The sequence below is a fragment of the Strix aluco genome, chromosome 3 (assembly GCF_031877795.1).
Source record: "Strix aluco isolate bStrAlu1 chromosome 3, bStrAlu1.hap1, whole genome shotgun sequence".
NCBI classification, from domain to species: domain Eukaryota; kingdom Metazoa; phylum Chordata; class Aves; order Strigiformes; family Strigidae; genus Strix; species Strix aluco.
The window spans coordinates 15,372,281-15,395,830 of NC_133933.1; the positions used below are offsets into that span (position 1 = coordinate 15,372,281).

The 23,550-nt window shown below is 50.7% G+C and overlaps 1 protein-coding gene across 2 annotated transcripts in view; it reads left to right on the top strand.

The window, feature by feature from the left end:
- Positions 1 to 2,114: 2,114 nt before the first annotated feature.
- PPP2R5D (protein phosphatase 2 regulatory subunit B'delta) overlaps positions 2,115 to 23,550 on the top strand; it is a 30,974-nt gene continuing 9,538 nt past the window's right edge. Inside the window, exons 1-12 of one of the 2 annotated variants that reach the window (XM_074817461.1) lie at positions 2,115 to 2,233; positions 3,185 to 3,268; positions 9,919 to 10,120; positions 11,266 to 11,465; positions 11,846 to 11,956; positions 13,774 to 13,866; positions 14,358 to 14,488; positions 14,892 to 14,951; positions 15,718 to 15,826; positions 16,696 to 16,749; positions 19,549 to 19,719; positions 21,714 to 21,841. In XM_074817461.1, coding sequence (XP_074673562.1) covers positions 2,207 to 2,233; positions 3,185 to 3,268; positions 9,919 to 10,120; positions 11,266 to 11,465; positions 11,846 to 11,956; positions 13,774 to 13,866; positions 14,358 to 14,488; positions 14,892 to 14,951; positions 15,718 to 15,826; positions 16,696 to 16,749; positions 19,549 to 19,719; positions 21,714 to 21,841 — 1,370 coding nt within the window. In that variant the 5' untranslated portion in view covers positions 2,115 to 2,206. Of the gene's footprint in view, positions 2,234 to 2,515; positions 2,632 to 3,184; positions 3,269 to 9,918; positions 10,121 to 11,265; positions 11,466 to 11,845; positions 11,957 to 13,773; positions 13,867 to 14,357; positions 14,489 to 14,891; positions 14,952 to 15,717; positions 15,827 to 16,695; positions 16,750 to 19,548; positions 19,720 to 21,713; positions 21,842 to 23,550 lie in introns of those variants that run through there. The other variant, XM_074817462.1, reaches the window with a different exon arrangement.

Genomic DNA, 23,550 nt, shown 5'->3' on the forward strand with positions numbered 1-23,550 from the left:
AATACCTGAGCTGGCCTAGAAGAGCCCTTGGAGCAGCAGCTGGAGAGCCGAGGTCCACAACTTGTGCTGCCCAGGGAGCAAGAGGGGACAACAGCTGGAGAGCTGTTGCTTAAGTGGGCACAAGGCACAAGCCCTCTCACTGCCTGCCCTAGGCTGAAGACCCCACACCCTGGAGCCATCACAGTCCCCCTTCCTTATCATGCATCTGCTGCCATGGAGACGGCAGCTGGGAGGGAGTCCCCAACTCTGGGTGTGGGGGGAGTGCTGCCAGCAGCCCCAGCCAGGGTGACGCAGAGCTCACTCGTTGGGATTTGCTGCAGGGGCTGGACCCTGAGGTGTCCTGGGCTGAGAGGCCAGGCAGGTGGCAGTAAAGGGCTTTCTGGTGAAACCTCATCCAGAGCTCTTTGGCAAGCTTGAAAAAACTACAGTTTTGCTCTTTGCAGGACTCCCTGCTCTGGGCAAGCACATACTTCACGACCAAGACTAGGCTGGAAATCGAGACTGGCACAGGGTAGATCTCGTTGTTCATGTGCTTGCACTGGGTGTGCAGGGCTCCTGCTGGAAAAGACAGGGGCTGAGCAGCTGAGGCAGAGGGGTGCAACTCTTCTGCTGGCAGGTTCAGGAAAATGAGGCCCGAACACCAGCTGCTTGGCACTGGGAGGAGTTCAGGGGCCAAATAGCAGCTTGGTGAAGCTGAGCTCCTCTAGGACCAGTCACCAGAGGAGCTGCAAAGAAAGCCAGTCCAGAATTCAGTATGACAGCTTATGAGAGGGAATGGTGATAGCCACAAACTCTTCAAGCAAAAGGTTTTTACCTCCTCACACTGGCATACTGCCCTGCTCAGAAGCACCCAGATGGTTGTGCCAGTGCTCTGGCCACAGTCACTCATGCATGACACAGGAAAGGGACAACAGCAACCAGGGCTGCTCTGGCTCTGCTCCTGGGGAACCTCTTGAGTGCCAGTGGCTGTCAAGCCAATGATGATGATAAGCACGCTGACAATAAGCTGTTGGACAGATCTTTTATAACAGTCTCAGGGAATTTTTTCCCCCCTGTGCCATGCCAGGTTTGCTCACCTGATGACTTTGAAAAGATTGTGCTCCTGCTGAAGCACCTCTGACACATCCTAGTGCCCCTCTTTGCTCCCCACTGACATGCCTGAGAGTGCACCCTGTGCAGAGTGGCTGTGTAGGACTGAGGGCCCAGTATGGGTTTCCCAGTATCAGGCCCACAGTGCACACCAAAACGCAGGCTGTAGGCAAAAGCTTCACCTGCTTGAAGTCAGAGTGATCCTTACCACCAGCTTGGCTAAAGTAGATGGGAGCTCTTGCAACAGCCAGCAGCCACCATCTTAGGCATGCTGGTAATAAGCTTTTGCACTGACCTTAGATCCTCTAGGCATTGCAAGCCTTAATGGGGTGGCCCTTTGCCAGCAGGTCCTGCTCAGGTCCATGAACTTGAGAGCAGCTTCCTGCCCGTTGGTTACTTTTCCCCACGTTGAACATCAGCTTGAAGGCAATGTCTGCAGGCTGTTGGAGGTTATTTCCATCAACAGCCTCCCAACGCCGTGCCTCAGAGCCCCAACAAGCACCTGCCCCGCAAAGGAAGAGCACAGCCCCTGGGGCCAGCTCAGGCAGCAGGGGCTCTTCCTCCCCAAGCGATGCAGGAGGGAGCTGCGCAGGACGCGGCAGGAGCAAGAGAAGGGCCCCCGCCACCCGTCCTCCCGCCCTGCGGGAGGCATGTGCACGCAGCAGGGACCCGGGAGCCCCGGGCAGTTGCTCGGCGCCTCCCCGCCGGGGCTCATGTGGAAATCTGCCCCTGCTCGCACGCCCCCACGGCCGCTCCCCGGGGGGGGGGGGGGCACCTCCGGGCCCCGGCGCCCCCAACCCACCCGCGCCGAGCCGGGACCGGGACCAGCCCCAGAGGCAGACCCCGCCGTGGACGGCGAAGACTGGCGGCGCTGCCCCGGAAGACCCGCTCGGCCGCAGCCCCGCCCCACCCTAGGGGGCGTGCCCAGCGCCGGCGCGCGGTTTCACCAATGAGAAAAATCCGCTGCCCCTGCGTCAGCGCCGCGCGGCGGCAGCGGAGGCTGTTGCTAGGCAGGCTGGCACGGCTGGCCCAATGGGAGCGGGGCGCTGCGGCCGGGCCCGGGCGCAGGCGGCGGCGGCGGCGGAGGGCGCGGAGCGGCTGGGGCCCGGCGCTCACCATGCCCTACAAGCTGAAGAAGGAGAAGGTGCGGCGGGCGGCAGCGGGCCGGGGTGCTCCCGCGCGGCCCGGTGACCGACCGGCCACCCGCTCCCGCCGCCCTCCCCGCCACGGCCTTCCCTCGGCGCGGCCCTCGGGCGGGGGCGCGCGCGCGCGCGGGGCTGCGGCCGGCAGGGGGCGGGGGCGCGCGCCAGGGGCGGGCGGGGCGGGTGGTGCAGGAGGGCGGCGGGGGCGCGCGCCGGGCGGGGGGCAGGGGGAGGGGCGCCCGCCGGTGCCGCCGGCGCCGGTACCGGTCTGCCCGCGCGAGCCCGGCGGGGGAGTGGGGGGGGGGCTGCGGCCCGCCCCGCACGCTCGGGAGGCGGCAGGAGGTCGCGGGGGCTGCGGGTGCACGGCCGCCCCTCCCCGGCCATGCCCCCCGTGGGGGAGGTACGGCCCCACCCGTGTCCCGGCCCCGCCGCGGGGCGGCCGGCGGTGGCTGCCGGTGCCCCGCTGCCCGCGCCCCGCTGCCCGCTCTGTGCCCGCCAGGCGGGGTGGGGGCCCGGATCCGCCTCTGCCGCCGCCCGGTGCGGGCGGGCCGGGCCGTGCCGTGTGCCCGCCGGGGCTGTGGGTGCCCGGCGCCGTGTAGCTCCGGTGGGCAGCGGCGGGGCCGTGCCCCGGGGAAGGGCCGGCCCGGGCTGGGTGGACGCCGGGGCCTGTCACCCTCAGGTGTACGGCCGGGGTCAGCCTCTGCTGACCGGGGCGGGATGTGCCAGCACGGCCCTGGCTTGGGCCCGCGGCCCCGGCGCGGGTGTCCGCGGCCAGGGGGGCGGTTCGGGGCGCCCTTCTCCGGGAAGAGGGCTGGAGTTGCCACCTGCAGCAGGGCTTGCTGCAGGCGTGGAGGTGGGGTGGGTCTGTGGTGGTGCACGGCTGAACTCTGCAAAGAGATGCTAGAATTCTGCACAAGGCAAAATTTTCTCTGAACGTGTTTTCATTGTTTCAGGAGTCTCCGAAGTCTACCAAAAGCACCACAAAGCCTGGCAGCAGCAGTAGTGGGAAGGATGGTGGGGCAGAGAATTCGGAAGAGGTAAGGCTTTCACCTTGGGTACAGCAGTGTGCATGTGCGACTCATCTTTGAGGAGGAATAACATCTTCCATTCTAGCTACTTCAGGCTGCTCTGCCAGATAACATATGTCACTGGGATCTTAAGGAATTGGAGAAGATGGTAGCAAAGACTAAAGTGAAGGTGAAGTTAGTTACCCTTGAAAGTTGGACCAAAGGGAATGATGACTATGGAAGGGACAGGATGAGTCTCATATCCTACAGCCCTGCAAAAAAGAGATTTGACATGAAGCTGATGGCGAGCGCTGCTCGCAGAGGTGGGCAGAGCGCGGTAAAGTTGGCTGCAGAGAGGGAAGAGCCACCGTTATCCAGAAGGAGGAAGCCTGACAGATGGGAGAAGCTTCCTTGCCCCTGTCAGAGCAAAGCGCAATAAACTCTGTTGTCACCTTGTGTCAGAGTGGGAGAGTAGTGAGAAGGAAATGTGTGCTTCTGAGGCATTTTCTGGGGAAGTGAGATTAGGAAGTAATGGATAGGACATCTGAAAGAGTAGAGGTAAACTGCTAGAGATTAAATGGTTCTCCTTTGATAAAACAGCCTTGTTGCTTGAACACAACATTACTCACAAGAAGGCACAGTCTGTATTCCCAGCTGTGCAGAGTCTCTTTCACTCTCAATTTTGATGCTGTCAAGCTAGATGTGTTAGAATGGCCTCAGCAGAATGTGATAATGTGATAAGCTGTGCTTAGAATTAGGAAAAATTTGGGTAAACTGTAACTTTTGTGGTAGACTTGAGTTTATCTGGCACTCAGTGTGGTTGTGGATTTTGAGAGCGCTGTACGTGTGTCCAAGGAAGCATGCATATGTGTGTGGTTTATTTTTTTTAATACTGCAGTTTGGCAAAGAAGCCGTGCCGCTTCTTTGTCCATAGAAGCCTGTGTGCTCAAGTCTTGTCTGAAACACATTGCACTTGTAATTTGGAGGATCTGGGATAGGAGATGTGTAAGTCTAATGAAGACTAGGAAGAAATCTGTAGTTTGGTGGGGTGGTTGTAGTCAAAATAAGGTTATTTTAGAGTCTCCTTCAAAGCACAGATCTGTGTTGCAGAGCCTCAGAAAATATCCTTACTGCTTGCCACTCGGTTTCAGGGTCCAAGCCGTGCTCATGCCTAACCTGCCATGTGGCCAGCAAGGAATCAGAAGCTGAGTTTGTTTGCCTTGGAGCAGGTAGCAGTTCTGTAGATCCTCTTTTTATAGCCCATCCTGGTGTTGGCCTCTGCCCATTTTATTTTGTGTGTACAGCTGGAAACAGCTTGCTGGGAGAGCTGTCTGACAACTCCAAGGAAGTGAGAGAGCTCCTGCCTTGGCATCCTGGGGTTAGGCTTACATTTTATTTATTTGGCACTCTTTGTCTGCTGAGTTCACAGCTCTGGGAAGAAGAAGGAAAGCCTGAGCCTTGCAGTGTGAGGGTGATGGATAGCTATCAAATCAGAGTGCTCTGATGTCCCTACCCAATTCAGCAGTGGGCTGTGGCACTGCTCTCCTGATTACAAGTGGTGCATAAGAAAGGAGGAATAGTGCAGAATACAAGCTTCCTTCTGTGACCTGAAACAGCACGTAATGTCTGGTTGTGCCTGGGTGCAGAAGAAACTTAGAAGTGATGCGTCTAACCTTCCCTCCCACAAAACATACCCAGCCACTTCCTCATACTCCAAACAAAATCCAGCCCTTCTTTAAGATGGAAGGCTGGGTCTCCTTTGATCATAGGAACAGAGAGCAGAACAGAAAGGAGACACCTCTGCAGTGTGCACTGCCACAGGTCTCTTCTCCCTTTCCCTGTTGAGTTTGCAGTGAAGTTTGTTCTTTCTTGGTGGTTTCCTGTCTCCGGGCTGCTCTGCTGCAGAATGGAAGAGAGCTCTTTGCTTGATAAGAAGAAATGTATGCCAGTTTGAATGCGATTTTCCTGCTCTTCAGGAAGCACAGAAAGGTATTTTGACTTTCACATTGGGGGACCATGAGGAATTAGGTAATGTGTGTTGGGAGTGAGACTCCTTCCTTGTGTCAGAAACAGGAGGTAGTTTGACTCGTGAAACACCAGGAGTTGGTATTGCCTGGTGGGGTTGATGGGCTGAGCCTAGCCTGGATACCTCTGCTGCCATTGTGAGAGTTTTGTGTCCCATAAATTCCTCCGTGGAGTTATGGTTGGTTGGTTGCCTTTTCTAGGGTGAAAATTCTGTGCACCAAAGAGAATTTTCTTTTGTCTTCATATCTCAATAGATGCTTAATGGGCTTGTAGCAGAAGAGCAGCATTTGGGTAGCCCTTTTCCAGTATGCACTTTCCTGTCACACCGTGCTCCAAGGAGCAGGGGAGGACTCAGCCCTAATTTATCCTGGTACCAGAAAGTCGTAACTTGTTTTGCAGGCAAGTTGTCAGGCTGGTGGAATGAGTAAAGCTTGTTGAAGAGCAGCTCTGGTTTGACAGATCTGAGCAATTGCAGCAGAGGACCTCCTATGAGGATCTCTGTGAAGGGAGATGAAGAGGGTAGGAGTCAGTCCAGAAACCCTTAAACATAGTGCTTTGTTCTCTGCAGCGAAGGAGCTTTTAGTGGAGCTGATCTGGAAGGGCTGATATGTTCAAAAGCAGATGCACCCCCACAAGGGAAGGCAAGTGTTTGAGTTCCCTCATAAGTACAGGGGTAGTGCAGTGCTCTTTTAGATGCCTGTCTTAGGGTGAAGCTGTCTGAGGTGAAGAGCCAGCAAAACTTGGCCAGCCCCTGGCTTTGGGGGGGCAGTTTGCTGAGGAAGAGACAGAAGCAGTGGAGGAAAACACAAGAGCAGAGAGTGGGAAATAAAAGGTTTTTTTAGTTCATTCCCTCTGGAACATGATGAAGAAGATATGAATGGAGAGAATTTCTGCATGGCTATTTAAGGAGAAAAATGAAATAATGTCGGAGAGCAGGTCTGTGTCGAATGAGAGGATGAGAAAGAGTTACTCCTCCTGGCCAGAAAGACAGGGAGAGGCAGCTGGGTGGGGAAGAGAGTTAATGACCTGGAAGTGGGAACAGGGATTAGCAGCAGCAGTAAAAGAGAGGAGTTGCTCTGCAGCCTCAAGGGCAGCTTGGAGCCTCCCTGATGAGATTTGCAGCTCTGGGAGAGGGTGCTCCTTTTCACTCAGCTGCTGTATTACGTGTTTTGCGGATATCTCCATGGGGCTTGTTACTGCAGTACCTGGAGTTCATTATTCAGAGACAGTGTGGTGATGTTACTTCTGAGGCAGAGAGCTTGATTTTAATAGGGAAGCTGTGTAACAGCAGACAAAGAGAGCAGGTACTGACTTGAGGGATGGGAAGGGAAGAGTCATCGGAGGAGGAGGAGGAGCTGAGAGCAGATCTGGGCTGAGAAGCTTAGCAAGCGGGGGATGCTCAAGGGACCAGTAAGGCAGAAGGGCTTTTCAAGTGGCTATGCACCCGGCCGCAGTAGGAGTGCCTGCAGAGGTGGGGTCATGCATGGATAGGAGAGCAGAAGAGAAGCTGGCACAGCTCAGGGTGGCTGGGGTCCCTCTCTGGGAGCTTGGGATGAAGAGAAATGGCACAGGGCAAGCCCAGGGCCTGGGGCTTGTTGACTTGTGCAGGCAAGTTCCTAGCAAGGAGGAGAGGTGGTGGGAACCAGTGGGGAGGAAGTGCTATGAAGCCAGGGACGCTGGATTTGAGTTCGAATGCGGTTGTGATTGGGGCTGGCCCGTTCCTTTGGCACGAGTAGCTGCTCCACCACAGTGGGAAAGGTGGGGCTGCCACACCATGCTTGGGCGAACAGCTTTGTGCTGCTCTCCAGTTGCTTCAGCTCGTGCAGCGTAACAGCTGCTGGCAAACAGTGTCTCCCAAGCAGCCAGCTTTGCTGTGGTGGTGTGAGCCCTGCCTGTCAGCAAGGGGCTGAACCTGATCAGGTAGATGTGTGCCTGCAGCCATGTAGTGGCCAGCTGGTATTGATGTTGGCGAAACAGTCTGTGAGGTTGATACCTGTGCATTGAGAGAAAAGCTTTCAGTTTTAGCAGTCTGCAGTGTTTTCAGGGATGGAAACTTCAGAGAAGAAAGTGTTAGGAAACTTAAAGCAAGCCTCTTGTGGTTCATGTGGCCAAGGTAGGAGGTGTTGAAGGCAGAAGGACAGCAGGCCTGCCACAGGAAGCACCTCCTGGAAGCAAATATTCAACTTGAAGCAATTCATCCTGAAACCCTCTAAGCACTGCAGTGTAACAGTATATCTGACTTCCTCCATCATCAAATTTTCTCTAGCAAACTCGGCTGTGTGATTTTTGCATGTATATGTCTGTTTCTTACATAACGAGCAACTAAACCTGAAGCTGTGTTTTGTCTCTCTTCATGCCAGCTGTTGTAGGCTGTAGAAGCCTGTTAGAATGCATTATACACACCATGCTCAGAACATTTGCCCGTGACATTTTTGGGTGGGTGGGGAGTGCACAGGCATGTCCCGTCAGCTGGGAAGATATATGTGTCCCACTTCCCTTGGTGTTACCTGTGAGGCTGCCAATGCATCTTTTATTTCTCTCTGTACAATCTTTTCTCTACAGTGGCTCAGCATTCAGATTTTTCCCTTCTTCCCTGTGGAAGGAGAGTGATGCAAGAGTAGAGGACTAGCCTTCCCAAAAGCATCTGGACAACATTTGAGTGGCTCATGCTGCCTTGATATCCAAATATTCAGGCTGAGGAATGAACTTCTCACTCTTGGAAGGTTGCCAGCAAGGATTCAGCCTGACTTAACTAAAGAGAGACCACTTTTCAGGATACGTTGCCTCCAATTGTAGTCTGGGCCTGCTTTGTCTGACAGACAGAACTGTTTTCATCACAAGCTCATCTTGCTCCCTCCTCTCATCATGGGACAGTGCTGCTCCATGAAAGGAATCAGATCAAATTTAAACTGAAAAGTGTTCAAATCTTGTCTCGCCCTACCTTGTCTTGGAGCTGAGCTTGAAACAGAACCACTTAAGTTTTCCTTCAAGCAGAGCCAGACCAGAACCAAAATATTTCTGATTTCTGATTCAAAGTAATGGCTTGACAAAACAACTGGTGTTTTGTGTTGGGCACCATTTTTCACAGTGTGTCTTTGCACTTAGGATCTGTGGAGTAGTGTCTCCTTGTAGGCAGCTTTCCCTATTCCTACCTATTCCTACCTTGCTGCCTCCCCACATGCTGCAGGTGCAGTAACTCTTGCTCTTGTACTGTGGTGCTGTGCTGCACCTCTTTGGAAACCATCAGGACTGTTCAGGGTAAGGACTGTGCAGGGTAAGCTGCAGCTCAGCTGCTCCTCACAGGAAGAGACTGGCCGTATCTCATTTGGATGCTCTGATGAGCTTCTGCACTGCTGGTGCTTTCCCTCAAAATCCTGCTGGTCGGCGTTCTGGGGAGGTGTGTGTTTGTACTGCTATGCTGTATGTGGCAGCTGGGAGTTTATGGTGGAAGGAGGGGGTAACGTCCAAAGGTTTCGCCCACCTCTGCTTGCTATCCTTTGCGCTGTCCCTGTTGTCTCCTAAACAGGTTCACCCTGCAGTTCTGTGGCTTCATGTGCCAGCAGAAAGGAGGTGACAGAGCTGAGGAAGGGAGTGTTGGCTGGTCTCAGGCAGCAGAGCCAGAGTAGGCTGAGTTCTGTCTCCAGCTGAGCCCTCTGCCATAGGCTTGCTGGTGAGATACTGCTCTCTTCCCTGTTCAGTTTTCCATGAGTTGGGTCAGCATGGTGGTGAAGGGTCAGTTATTGAGCCCCAAGTGGGACTTGAACCAGCGGAGCTTCAGCAAGGTCAGACCAGAGCTGAGCTGAGCTAACACTGGCTTGAGTTTCTGGTCATCTGCTAAAAATAAGAAAGAGCCTCTGTAAGTGCTGTTTAACAAGCATGAGGTGGAGGGGATGTCTGCTGGAGGAAAGTGCAGGCAAAGAGTTTGTGTGGCTAAAAAGGGTGATGTGGAAAAAGCAAATTGACAGAAGTCCAGACAGCAGTGAGACTGGGACAAGGCAGAGTGGAAGGGAGTAGCCAGGATGGATTGGGAAAGCCCACAGCCTGGGACCTCAGGTTTGGGTATGGCCTATGTGGTTCGTAGACTAGCAGCTCTTGGTCTATGGATGCAGCAATGATTTTAGTGGTCTTCACTATTGCCTTTCCAGGGCCATCATGTCTGCTCTGTATTACACGCTGCTTTGCTTTTTCACAGGTGGTTCCCTGCACAAGGGTAAGGAAGCAACTTGCTAGTTTTCAAAACTTACTTGCTGTGTTGTACAGAGTGCTGTAATTGGAGGCAGCGGCACACTGAGGTTTTTATTTGGACTACAGAAAGTTCTTATTTCTGCTTTTTTTCTGTCAACAAACTCATGTAACTTGTTGCAAGGCATGGCTTTGCTTTCCATATCCCTAGCACCCGCTGTGCTGAGAGTCTCTGGTGTCTTTGCAGTACCTTGCAGATACGAGTAAAACTGATGTTCACTTTGCAGGTATACTGCATATGCAACCAATGGGTCTAGAGGCCTGCAGGAGTGGGTGAGATGCACTAAATTGCAAGTGTGACAGTGAAAAACATACCTCGTTTCTTCAGTTCAAGAAGATGCTAACAGTATCTAATTGTTTGTGAGGCTTGTAGGTAAAAGCTTACAAGTTGTTTTACTCTCCTCCCTCATCAGGCGCCACAGCCTCAACAGCAGCCGCAGCAGCAGCAGCCAACCGCAAATAAGCGACCCAGTAACAGTGCTCCCCCACCAACCCAGCTGAATAAGATTAAGTACTCAGGGGGACCCCAGATTGTGAAGAAGGAGCGCCGGCACAGCTCTTCTCGCTTCAATCTGAGCAAAAACCGGGAACTGCAAAAGCTCCCAGCCCTTAAAGGTAAAGAAGCTCTGGGGTGAGGGTGACCTGCATGACAAGTGCGTTCTCCAGGCAGAGTGCGGTGGCATGAGGGCTCTTCCCAGAGCAACCCTGGCAGTGTCCTGCTAACCTCCTGTGGGCAGTGCAGCAGGGATGGCTCTGGGAAAGGTGCTTGACTTGGCAGCAGGTTGAGAATTGATGGATAGCCTAAAAGAAAAGGAAGGTATTCAATGCGAACTTCGCTACTTACCTTCCCATTTGAAGTGATTTAAACTCTCATGCTTATATGTACTTAGGATTTTCTCAGATTCTTCAGCAGGTTGTGCAGAAAGGTGGTGAAGTGCATAGACCTTGGTGCAGACTGCTCTTGGTTCCTACAGCTACCTGTTCCTGGCAAAGGACCAGGCCTCCTCCTCCTCCTTGTGTTTCCATTGCAAATTATGGTAGTGCTATCAAACTTGTCCACATTAGGGTAATTACCCAGCATTAGCAGTTAGTCCACATAATGGTACAATTAAACATGACTTAAGTGCGGACAAGGTGAAAGCATTTTTAGCAGTCACTCAGCCAGACCCGTTGCTGACATTGCTCACAGAAACAGGCAGTCCTTTTAGGAAGGATAACTGCCCTGCAGCTCAGCAGCCATTCTGCAAGCAAGTGGTAAGTTTGCCTGATTGGCCTCAACAGCGCGTAGTTTCCAGTGACAACATATCAAAAAGAGAATGCTGTTAATACAGGGCTTCTGCCACCTTGGCCCCTCTCTTCTGGGCTGCTCTCTGGGAGGAGGGTTAGCCTACAGCGCTCTGCCCAGCTCCCTTTGCGACTGGGGTGTCACTGGTCTGGGATGGGAGCTAGTTAAGAGAATTCCTGTTCCAGTGTATCTTGCACTGGGAAGGGATCAGTGCTTATCAGGTCAGAAACTACTACCATGTTTGAAGTTGCCTTATGGGATAGTTGCTCCAGAGGCCTTGCAATCCCTCTGCCTCCACTGTCCCATCTCCATAGCAGGGATAACACTGCCTCTTCCTCTTCCCCCACCAGCTCGTGGGGGACTGTGATGGGGGAAGGGGAGTGCAGGACAGGGAGCAAACCACACTGGTACTTGGGCAAACCAGGAAGATGTTCTGCCTGTCTCCAAGGACAGACGCCTCTGCTTTCTCTGGCAGATGCTCCTCCACACGAACGAGAAGAGCTTTTCATCCAGAAGCTGCGGCAGTGCTGTGTGCTTTTTGACTTCATCTCTGACCCCCTCAGTGACCTGAAGTTCAAGGAGGTGAAGCGAGCAGGTCTCAACGAGATGGTGGAATACATCACACACAACCGTGATGTTGTTACTGAGGCCATCTATCCTGAAGCTGTTATCATGGTAGGGCATGGGGCCAGTACATGCTTGTGTGCCAAAGAAATAGGGACTCTTCAGAAGCATGGAGGGGAGGACGGGATAGGGATTTGTTAGGACTGTGACGCCAGTCCTACCCATTCCTTATTACCTGCCCACCCCCAGAAAGAGGATAAGGTGGGGACGGTGACAGTGCCTGGTGTAGGGAGAGGTGGAAGGTCTTATCTCTGGCACAGACTACACTTGTGGGTTTCATATGCAGATGGTAACCCTACAGCCTCTAGGGAGGCATCTGTTTGTGGGCACAGCTATGGCAAATCACAGTGTGATCCAGTGAAGGATTTGCTACAGGGAGGGCTATCATGAGGTGCAGGGATGTAATTCATACACCTTTTCACTCACATCAGTTTTCAGTGAACCTCTTCCGGACACTCCCTCCATCATCCAATCCCACAGGCGCGGAGTTTGACCCTGAGGAAGATGAACCTACATTAGAGGCTGCTTGGCCACACCTTCAGGTGAGGAGGAGGGGGAGGATATAGATCTAGTGAATTTATCTCCAGGAAGTCCATGTAGTGCTGGAGCCTGCCAGCCCTGCTGCTGGCTGCTTCCACAGCGTGCAAGGTTTGCTGGTGTGGGGATGGGGAGAGACCAGGCCTGCCATCCATGGGTCAGAGGTGGCTTGTAGGCAGGCAGGGGTGCCCTGGAAGCAGACTGATGGCTGTGTGCAACACTCACCTGCAGATGGCTGTAGTTCCATGTGGCCCTGAGGTAGGTGGGGAGTGAAGACTTTACTGGGAGTGAAAGAGTTGTGCCGTATTGCCTATGTAAGAAGCAATTCCCAGCAGTGTTAATGTCCCTCCCAGAGGCTCAAGAGCCCTCATCCTCTGGGCTTCAGCAGCATTGGAGACAGCACCTCTGTCTGCTTCAGCACTCTTCTCCTTGCCCAGCTCCTTGGGAGGCACACGGAGGAAGATGACTGCGTGGTGCCAAAGCAAAGCCTGTGCTGGCACCTGCTGACGTGTCTCCTGTATGCTGGATGTAGCTCAGTTGTGTTAATGGGGAGCAAATGTTTGACCAGAAAAGATAGGGAACTGCAGTGGAGGAAGAGGGATCTTTTCATCAGACTGTGTGTCCTGGGAAACAGACTTTAAGACAAACTAGGTGAAGAGGGTTATGAAAGCAACAGTGAGCATGTTTTAGCAGAGCTCAGCAGTGGAAGTCAGGAGGTAAGCTTATGGGGGTCTCCCCAGGCACTTGCACAGGGACATGTCAAGCAAAGACAGAACAAGAGCCAGGCACTGCAGAATGAAGCAGAAAATATGGAGAGGAAGTAAAGTGCAGTTCTGCAGCAGTGGTTGATCACTTCTTACTGCTGCAGTTGACATAGGGATGTGAGTGTCAATAGAAATGGCGTGTCCTCAGCACCAGACTGCTACGAATGCTAGGAAGCATTTGTTTCTGAGCTAAATCAGCAGCAGCCAGCATGGATTTGTGGCAAGTGTGTGCTGAGATTTTTTGGTCATCACCTCAGTTTTCTCTGTGCTGCTGTCCTTGGCAGCTGGGCCCTACCTGTGGATGGGTGACCCCATAGCTCTTTCAACTCCAGTCAGACCTTTGGGATGCACCAGTCTTGTTTGGCCTAGTGGCCCCTCGGAAGCGCTAGGCAGGGTCAGCCCTGGAATGGACTTGTCCCTCTAGGAGGACAGCAGGACCAGAAGTTGCTGAGGAGGACAGCAGGACCAGAAGTTGCTGTTTCAGCACTGGCAGCCTTCGTAAAGCAAGCTGCCCTTTGTTTTCCAAGTGGGACACAGCGTGCAGCTTGCATGGTTTAGTGGGGCCAAGCCAATCTGGAGTCAGTCCCCAGGAGGCAGAGGACACAACGTGTTTTCCTGGGGCCCATTTTATTTCTCTGCTTTTCTGTTTTTCCTTGGTGTGTCTCAAGGGCTTCCAATGAAGCCTGAGCCTTTGCCATCTCCTCTAGAGGTTTTGGTTCTCTGTAGAGATGTGGGCTGAAGGTGGGAGAAGAGTTTACCAGGTCTATAGTGTCTTCATCTGAGTTGGTTGCTGTTGTGTTTGGTGGGACCTGAGGTGATGAGTTCTCATGCAGACTTGGACAGTTATGTGCCACTAGCGCCCTGCCCATCAGAGCAAGGGCAGCTGAGTTGATCCCTCTGGGTGGGGAAACACAGGTTGCTGTGTTTTCTGTGCTCCCATTCAGACTTTCGATCGTTTCCTGAAGTCCTTAAGGAGAAGGAAAACATTTAAAATCTGAAGTAAACACTGGTGAGAGGACAGGGGGGATTTCTAAGTGATCTCTCCTTCTCCCCCATAGCTGGTGTATGAGTTCTTCCTCCGGTTCCTGGAATCGCCTGACTTTCAACCAAACGTAGCCAAGAAATACATTGACCAGAAGTTTGTACTATCCGTAAGTAATCGTTGCCCCTCCCACTGCGCACCACCTTTATGGAGGACATGCAGCAGATTTTGGTGAAGGTGTTATGCAAACAGTCCAGCTTTGTCATCAGGTGCTTGATGATGTGGGTTTTCTTTTTAACTTTGTCTTGTCCTGAATGAGCAGCTAGAATTCTCTGCAGGGAAAGAGTGTGTGTGAGCTGTAGTCCATGGAACTCTCCTCTCATTGGAGAGGTGCACTGGAAGCCTTGCAGGGGAAATCCAGGGACATGCAGCTTTGTAGAGTGTGCAGGCCATCACTGTGTTTCCAAAGACGAAAGAAGTGCTGATGGTTCCAGCTTGTGACTAGGAGACTGCACGTTTCAGGGAAGCAACCACTGTGCTCAGGGTGCTGAAGGCATCACTCAGCTGAAAACGCCACTTCTGCTGAGCAGGAGCAGTGCCCAGTGTTGCTGATGGCTTTGTCCAGACAGGCAGACACTGACTGAATTTCTCTCCCCTCAGCTGCTGGATCTCTTTGACAGTGAAGACCCCAGAGAACGAGACTTCCTAAAGACTATTCTGCACAGGATCTACGGGAAGTTTCTGGGTCTGCGAGCATATGTGAGGCGGCAGATCAACAATATATTTTACAGGTGAGATGTTTCTTAGTGCCACTGGCCTAGTGAATGAGTGGGACAATCCAGTGAGATAACTTTGGGGTTCTAGGCTGTGATTCTCTCTGATCCAGACTGTGATTAGCTAAGTGACTCAGTTTTGTCACGCTACTTTGGTAGGGATAACATTCACCTGCGCTTAGGAGCACTGAAGGTGTGATAGCACTGTCTTCAGCACACGTGGCAAATGTTGGGACCTGTGAACTTTAGCTGATCTGGGGACCATGAATTTATTTGCTTCTATCTCTTACACCTTACCTGGTTGTCTTGGAGTTCTGTTATTTGCTAGAAAACTCCCCGTCCCCAGGTTTTTTCCTTCCTTTTGCTTATCAAACTGTATCCAGCGTTTGGCTGTGATCTCTCATTCTTTTCTTCTCTTTAGGTTCATCTATGAAACAGAGCATCACAATGGGATTGCAGAGCTGCTGGAGATTCTGGGAAGGTAAGGGCACTTTTAGAAGTCCCAGAGAGCCCATAGTGAGTGAGACCTCCCAGTCCAGCGTGTTGTGAACTGGCAGTGCCTTCCTTCAGCAGTTCTTGCAGGAGCCACTCTTTCAGAGGATCTCAGTCTGATGAAGCACACAGTGAAAGTACTCTCCAGCCTGCCAATAAATGCAGCAGTAGCCTTCTCCTACCAGATTCAGCTCCTGTTCTTTTGAGTCCAGTCACAGCAGACAGCAGACAGTCTTGCCTCAGCAGACAGTAAAAGAGAAGAGTTCCTCACAGCCCTGAGAAGCCTTAGCAGTGGGCAGTCCTCACCATGGCTTAAACTACCACAGAATCACAGAATCATCAAGGTTGGAAAAGACCTTGAAGATCATCTAGTCCAACCATTAAAACCCTTCTGTTTGCAGCCCTCTCTTATGCCACCACCCTCCTGTTCTGTAAAGTACAAGCCTTGAGGACTGGGCTGCCTCTGTGCTGGCCTTCCCCAGAGGTTCTGCTTAAGTGTGAGTGGGCTCAGTCTGGCACAGAACAGGACAGAACAGAGCCCAGGCCCCATCAGAGGCATTTCCCTGCTGTGCTTGCTGAGGAAACACTCTCACTGGGCGTGGTGTGCAGGTTAGGCCCCAGCGACCACACCACTTCTGGTGGTTGCTTTCTCAAGTGACTAATGAGAGCTAGGGAAAGCCACTGGCTCTTTTGAGGTGAGAGATACTGTATTTCTGTTGGGTAAAGATGTTAACGAGACTCTTGTTTCTTCTCAGTATAATCAATGGGTTTGCTTTACCTCTGAAGGAAGAGCACAAGATGTTCCTCATCAGAGTCTTATTACCACTGCACAAGGTGAAGTCTCTCAGTGTCTACCACCCACAGGTGAGAAGTGCTTCAAGTTCCCAGGGCAGAATGTGGTTCATGCAAAAGCCATTGTCCAGGTTTGCTTATAGCTATTCAGTGGGCTGCATTACTGTGTTGTACAAAGTTCTTGCTGTGAGATGTTTTGGGCTGCACCCTAGTCCCTTACTGCGGTGGTTTGTCCCAGCCTTGCAGTGCCTGGGCCTGTATGTATGCATGTGTGCTTTTTGCCACTGCCTGATAGGAGGGTATCCTGCCATTTCCTGATGACTTAATGCTATGGCCTGCTTTGCCTTTCTGTGCTGAAAGTTTGTGAAATATTGGGGCCCTGCTGAAACCAGAGAGGTAAAATTCTGAGCTGCAGTCATCAGCCTCTGTGTGTGGTGTGTCAGCTGTTAGTCACTGCTGAGATATGCAGAGAAATCAGTGTGCTAGGTGGTACAGAGATTAATTTCTTGCAATTCAGAATACATAATAGAAGAGTAGAGAAGATCAGGACTTGGGCTAGGAAGTGAAAAAGTATGGGTACTGAGCAGTGATGTCTGTTCTCCCAGCCTTATTTTTATGGGGCAGGGCTTTGTGATAGTTGGGTTTGTTCCTTCCCATGTGTGCAGCTGTGCTTGCATTTAAATGTATTAGCTGTGGGCTGCTCTAGGTGGCTCAGGTTTTATCCTTTATGCTGCACAAATGTCCTGAGCTCAGACCCTGCCTGCTTGGTCTTAGAGCCTTCACTTGCCATCAGAACTGGATTCATTTGGAGCTGCAACTATCTGCTCATCATACACATTGTGGAGGGCATAATGTGACTTCCAGCCTAGGGTGGTGGTGGCACTTTATTCTCAGGTACACATGGGGAAGCTCTAATCTTGCCATGTTTTTTTCTCCTACAGTTGGCGTACTGTGTTGTACAGTTCTTGGAGAAAGACAGCAGCTTGACAGAGCCAGTGAGTAACCTTGCTTAACCTCTGCGTGTCAGTCAAGTCCCAAAAAGCTTCATGGCTTCCTCAGAGTACATCAAGGGTGAAAAAAGGCTAAAGAGGCTGGGAGTCAACTGGATTGTTTACTGGGTTTGCCTGGTACTCTGTGGGCAGAAAGGGCCATGCTGCTCATGTTCAAGCCTTTAGTATTCTCTCCTGAAAGCTTCTGGAAAGTGGGCTATAGTCTTTCTTTGTCCTTCAGATCTTGATGTAGCAGAAGGAAGACTATACCAAGCTGTCCTTTCAGGGCAGAGCTTTCAGCTAGTGACAGATGCTGCAGAGACAAAACACATGGCCATCTAATATCCGATGGAACCAGCATAAGCTGGGGGGAGGGCCCTCAAATAGTAAGAGTTCACTCCAGACTGCTGGAGTTGGCTGAAAAACTGTAGGGATGAGGTTAGGAACCTGGGACCCAAAGGTCTACTTAGGCAAGCCCCTGTTCCCTGATGAAAGTATTCTCCTTCCTGCTCTAGCATCAGTTTGCTACCTCCATAGTGTTAAGTCATGTTGTAGATACATTTGCCTTTAGGATGTATTGCTGGGAAACAGCAGATTCTAAAATGTGCGAGCAGTGTAGATGGTATCTTACATATTCCAGTTACTGGCTCTGCAGACCTGCAGTGTTAACCAGGCTATATGCCGGCTTGGCAGAGGGTGCAAGCAGGAGACAAGTGTTTCTCCACCCACTGCAGGCCAGGAAATGTCTTCTACAGAGCTGAGCTGCACAGCCTCAAAACAGCAGATGGCCAAAGAACGCATGCTTGTGTCACTGTAGCAGGGAGCCCCAGAAAGTGTGAGCATTTTAATGAGTAATGCTAGCTGAGGTCGTTCTGTTCTCTGGCTGAAATGCGTGCATTCGTGGTGAGCCTGACTGTGCTCGGTGGAAGCTGGTCAGCTGTTGTCAGCTTTTTGGCTCCTCAGCTCTGACACTAGCAATGCTGAAGCAGACCTCCCAGCTTTTCCTTTAAATGTGGGTCCTCCATTTCCTGTGTTCCCAAAAGCCTGATCTGAAACAGACTGCATAAAGTAGCTTCCTGATCATACTGAATACTTCCTGTGGCTGACATCCAGCCCAACAGCCTCCTGCCAAAGCACTTACTGTAGGGTGAGGGAGAAGAGATAAGTAGAAATCTGTCAATATTTCCAGGATTCATTTTGTAGCTTATTCAAATAGCAAAGCTCCAAAGCTTGTCACTGCTTCCTGGGTAAGGGGTTAGTGGCCCCTAGATAAGAGACCCAGGTCTTGTTTGGTGCTTGTGAAAAGCAGTGGGATGACCCAATTTCATTACCTTCAGTGAGTGTTGCATTGGGTCTCAACCAGACATACCAAGGCCTTATTGCCACAGGTTGTGTCCTGTTGAAGCATCCTGCTTGTGAAGGTTTTGAACAGACTCCTGAGATGACTGGGGTTGTTGAAGTCTTGAAGAATTACAGGGCTTGTGAATCGGCAAGGCTCTGAATGCACTAAGAGACGGTGCCACCAGTGCTGGAAGGAGGCCAGGTCACTCGCTAGGTCCACACTCGCTTAGAGTGGGCCTCCCAGAAGCTTGCTCAGCAAGGCTTGACGTGGTAGTTCTTGCCTTAACAGCAGTCTGAATGACTGCCAGGTGAGCAAGGCCTTAGATGTGCTTAGTAATAGCAAAGACAGAGTTAACACACCTCGCACCACCTTAGCTGTAGGAGAAATTACATGTGAATCACTGAAGCTAATTCTTACCTGAATGGCAGACCTCAGTAATGACAAACACTGAGGATACCAAACTGTTGGCTTCTCAAGCCTTGAGTTGGTGGAAACATAATGCTCAGATGTTTCTAATCTTGCTGTTGTATTGCTCACTATCCCTCCACTGCTGTGAACTTCCTCTCGAGTGCTGGCTTCAGGCTCAGGTTGCTGAAGTACACACAGTTGAAAGAGCAACTCCGACTGCCAGTTGTGTGTGAATCTAGTTAGTGTTTCTGTAAATGCCATACCAATGGCTCCAACAGTGAGAAGGTCTGCAGGATCTTCGATCTTGCCTTTGACCGTGTCTAGAAGCAGATGGGCAGGGAAGGAAGTGATATTAAAAATAAATAAATAAAATCAAGTGGGATATAGCCTAGTATGTTCTTCCAGTATCTTGTAAGCAATAGTTTACTCAGCCAAAAGTTGCATCTGCATTGTTGTATTTAATTATCACCATTAGGTGTAGCCTCCATAAACTTGTCTACTCCTTTCTGGAGTCTGTTTAGACTTTGAGTCTCCACAAAGTCTTGCAGGAATGAGCTCTGTAATCCAATTACTTTTGTGTGAAATGGTACTTCCTTCTCCTTGTCCCAAACCCGTCCATTGCATTATTTATTGGGTGCTCCCCAGTGTTCAAGCTCTGCGGTGTATTGAATAATGATTCCTCAGTGACATTCTCCATAGCATTTCCAATTTATTAGTTGATCTTCCATGGTTGCTCTGCACCATCTGCCAGCTGCTGCCCACACTGGTTTGAACCTTCAGTGTTAAGCAGTGTTTGGGGAAAAAAAAGTGGTTCTAAGCTTTGTGCTTGTAGTACAGAATCATAGCAGCCTGGGTAGTGCTGCTGTCTTGTGTGTAACTTGGCAGAGTTTGGGCTTTTCTCTTCTTTCTTCCCTTGTAACACACCATGACTTTCTGAGAAAGTCTCTCCTGTGACTTCCTGCCCTCTGCTGATGTGAGAAGACCCTTAAAAATTTATTTTACAGCTGGGGTTAACGTTCAGCCTCTAACACTGTCTCTGTACCCTCCTCACTCAGGTGATTGTGGGCTTGCTGAAGTTCTGGCCGAAAACTCACAGTCCCAAGGAGGTGATGTTTTTAAATGAACTGGAGGAGATCCTGGACGTGATTGAGCCGTCTGAGTTTGTGAAAGTTATGGAGCCCTTGTTCAGGCAGTTGGCCAAGTGTGTCTCCAGCCCACACTTTCAGGTGGGTTGCAGCTTAGGGAGGATAGGGCACTGGCTTGTAACCCACTTGGTATGTGAGGGTGACACCACAGCTTTTGGGCTTGTCTTTGTGGAACAGTGGCACATGGAGGTGTGACCAGGGTGAGTATTGGGGTGACATGTGGTGGGAGGCGGTGAGAATCCTCACCACAACCACAGAGCAAGCTCATCCAAAGAGAAAACAAAGCAGATCAGTGGAGCCCCTCCTGCTGCACTGTGCTATTCAGCACCATGTATTGCAGCAGACTGGAGCTGGAGCAGGGGTGCTCTGCCACCTCCTGTTTTGGCTAGCAAACATAGAGGAGATCCATCAAGTGTTTGTGCAGACTCTTTTTATTATTCTGGTGTAGGTGGTGAAGAGTGAGGTATACTGAAAAAGTGATAAAGCCTGCTTCTTCCTTGTTCTCACTGAAGGGAAGCTGGCTGTAGTACCAGTCTAAAACAATCTCTGTGGCTGGTAGTCTTAAAAGGTTTAAAATGTCCAGGGTGGTAGGACCTGCTAGTAGCTCCTAGCAGATGTTCTTGGCTCACTGGTTTAGGTTGCCATGAAGAGTGCCCAGGAAGAAAATAGCTTGATGGTGAAACACGTGGCTGACCCAGGTATGGGTGGGGTGTTAGCAACATAGCCCTCCCCCAGAGTGAGTGTGACTGCACAGTGAGGCAGACTGGCTTCATTATGTCTTTTGGTACAGAGACATACAAAGTCATGAGTTTACAAGCCAAAAATAAGGTCAGTCTAGGTCACATGTGTATGTAAAAGATCAGTTTCCTAAAAGGACTAGGGGAGCCTGATGGAAACCAGCTGGACATGGTTTACTGGTGTGGCGATGGGAACAAAAGGAGTAACATGACCTTTGGACATGGAAGGAGCTACCATAGGGAACTAAGGAGTTTGAATAAAGTAGGGTAAAAGCTGAAGAAGAGGCATTCTGTACTTGATAGCAGCCCTCATCTGCTGCCAACTTTGAAAAACAAGACTGAAAAGCCTGAAGAAGGTGCAAACACTTTACAGTCTAAGAAAATTAACCCCAAAGGTGTCCCATACAATCAGGCTGAACAGTCTCTGTGTCTGCAGCTTGTCTGAGAGCAAAAGTAGGAATTGACTTCTTGGTAAGTCTGAACACCTTGGTGGGGGAGAGTTTTCTCTGAGTGAATTGTGTGTTAATCTAGCAGACAAAGGCTTAAAAAGATCAAATAGCTGGAAACCAAAGCTAGGTAAGTGAACACGAGGCGAGTTTCACTTTGTTTACTCACGTGGAATGATATTTTAAGGGGATATAGCGAGTTCTCCATCTGAAATATAAAATTGAGAATGGATGTCTCTCTTCCTAGGTTTTTAAGCCATTCTCAAGCTAGCGCTAAATGTAGAAATTAGCCTGGTGATCTGCATTGCCCAGGTTTGTGGTTAAATATGAAGAATTGTGGTTGAATCTATCACTATGTGGAAACTTGTTAGACTTGTTTGTCTTGTTAGAGCAGGATGACTGCCCCAAGATTTTCCATATTTTCACCCTTACTAAATGAGGGGATGAATTGTGGGCCTGATGACAAGCATGCTCCAAAGCCCAAAGAGACTATATTGTGGGTAGGGCCAGGAAGGAATGGAGCTTTACAGAGGACATTTCTGAGGAAACAAAGGAGGCTTGGAGCTAGTCTGAGCTGGGACCTGGAGTAGATGACATTACTGTCCTCAAGTGTTGTGTAAAAGGTGCTGGAGTCATCCGTGTATCAAGAGTAGGCTTGCCTGGTCAAGAACATGAGGAAAGTGAAAAATATCTGGCAGAAGCTAAGGGAAAGAAGGCTGGGCAGCAGGGATGAATGGCCTTGTAGAAGTTGGTGAAAGTCAGCACTGCTGCCTGCTCTGTGGGGAAGCATTTGCTCCTCAGCTGGGTGGTGGCAGGCTCTAGTCTCAGCACTGCACAGTTTACCTGTGCACCACAGGTGTTACTCCAAGGATGGCTTTCTCTCCCACTGCAGGTGGCAGAGCGAGCACTGTACTATTGGAACAACGAATATATCATGAGCCTGATCAGCGATAACGCAGCCAAAATTCTCCCGATCATGTTTCCAGCGCTCTACAAGAACTCCAAGAGTCACTGGAACAAGTAGGTCTTTTCACATGCCCTGGCACTTGCTGTGCGTGCAAGATTGCTTGACCTATTAGAGATCTCGGGGCATGCTCCTACAGTGCAATGACGCATGGTGCTCAGTGACACTGGGTGCTGAGCCAGAGGGCTTGTTAGTAGTATCAGCATGGAAAAGTGCCACGGACCACAGTGGCCTGCTTCTTGAAAGGGGTCAGGCACGGGCAGTGACCCGCCTTGGGGCCACTGGGTCTACCCAGAGTTTGATACCTGCATATAAGTAATGCTGCTGGTCTCTTGGAGGTGTGCAGTAGGTTTTCCAGCTGACTTCTGGCCGCTTGTTAACTAATGATCACCCATATGCTCTCCATGACTAGAGGCCTTGGCTAGTGCAGTGCCTGACTCCTTGAGTACAGGAAGAATGGAGAAGGCAGAACTAACCAGGCAGATGTCCCATGTCAAATTATTGCCCACTGTGTCTGATTCCCTGAAACTAATCTGTTTTATGGTTCTCCCATTAACTAACTTCCTTTCTTCCGACTGCTTCGTCAGTTTATTCCTTACCTGATTAATTCAAGTTGTAAAATTCACTTCCTTTTAATGAATCAGCTAAAAATACTTGGTCCACAGCCAAGATCCTAAAACCTTCCCGCAAAAAACACAAGACAAAAAAAAAGTTATCTTCCCCTATTCTAGAGGGTGTAAAAAAGCAAAGTAATTAATTCTAGGGAGGCTGGGTCATCCAGGGTTTAGGAGTATACTGTGGTAGCAAAGACAAGGTTGTGAGGTGGAACTTGTTTGCGGAGAGCTCCCCACTGGTCTGCTGTTTGACTGCTTCCTTCTCTTTGTTGTATCAGGAAGCGTGAACTTAAGCCACCAGTCAGGGGTGCTCTAAAGACTGAGGTAGACACAGACATGCAGACATGAATGCACACAAACACCCAGACGCACACACACGTGCACCAACAGGCAGATGCATGGGCACATACATGCATGCACGCACACGTGTGTGTGCAGATGTGCACAGACACACTGTCACTCAGTGTTACTGCCCCTCCTGATCAGAGTTCAGAAAAGGACGTTATGTTCTTGTCTGAAACCCTTCACCAGTTCTGTTTCCTTCTTGCACCAGTCAGGATTCATGATTCTGCTTTCTGTCTTCTTGTCTCCTTCCCAGTGGTATGGCAGAGGAAGTTCTGAAGGTGTTTTCCTCTTATTTTTCTTTGTCTTTGTTTTAGCACTAGCCACATCTTCTCAGGGCAGGTTGAGTACCTCAGATTCTTTTCTTCCTTCCCATAGCTCGTCTACTTCAACACTTTGTCAGACAGCCTGCATAAGTCCAGCAGGGCTGTAGCTCTCTTCCTTATTCCCTCTGTAGAGCTGGCAAGGCACAGAGCTCAATCTACTGAGTCTTTTGTCTTTTGCCTCTGGGGCAGGTATTTCAGAGACAGTTTCAATACTTGTTTTTATTCCCCAGGAGAGTCCTTGTTGCAGAGAGAGCTCACATACAGTGCAACCTATCCATAAATTGCAGACACATAAAGTCAGCTTTCTTCTGTGATATTCTTTGTGCTGGTTCCCGTCTCTACAGGGCTGCTGAATGCCTGTGTTTTGGGCAGCTCAGTGACAAAGCTTATGACTGAATACTGGACAGCCCAATGCAAGGCGAACTGTGGGAGACACTAAAGCTAGGTTAGGTAAAGCCCCTTGAGAACAGCCCTGAGCAGATC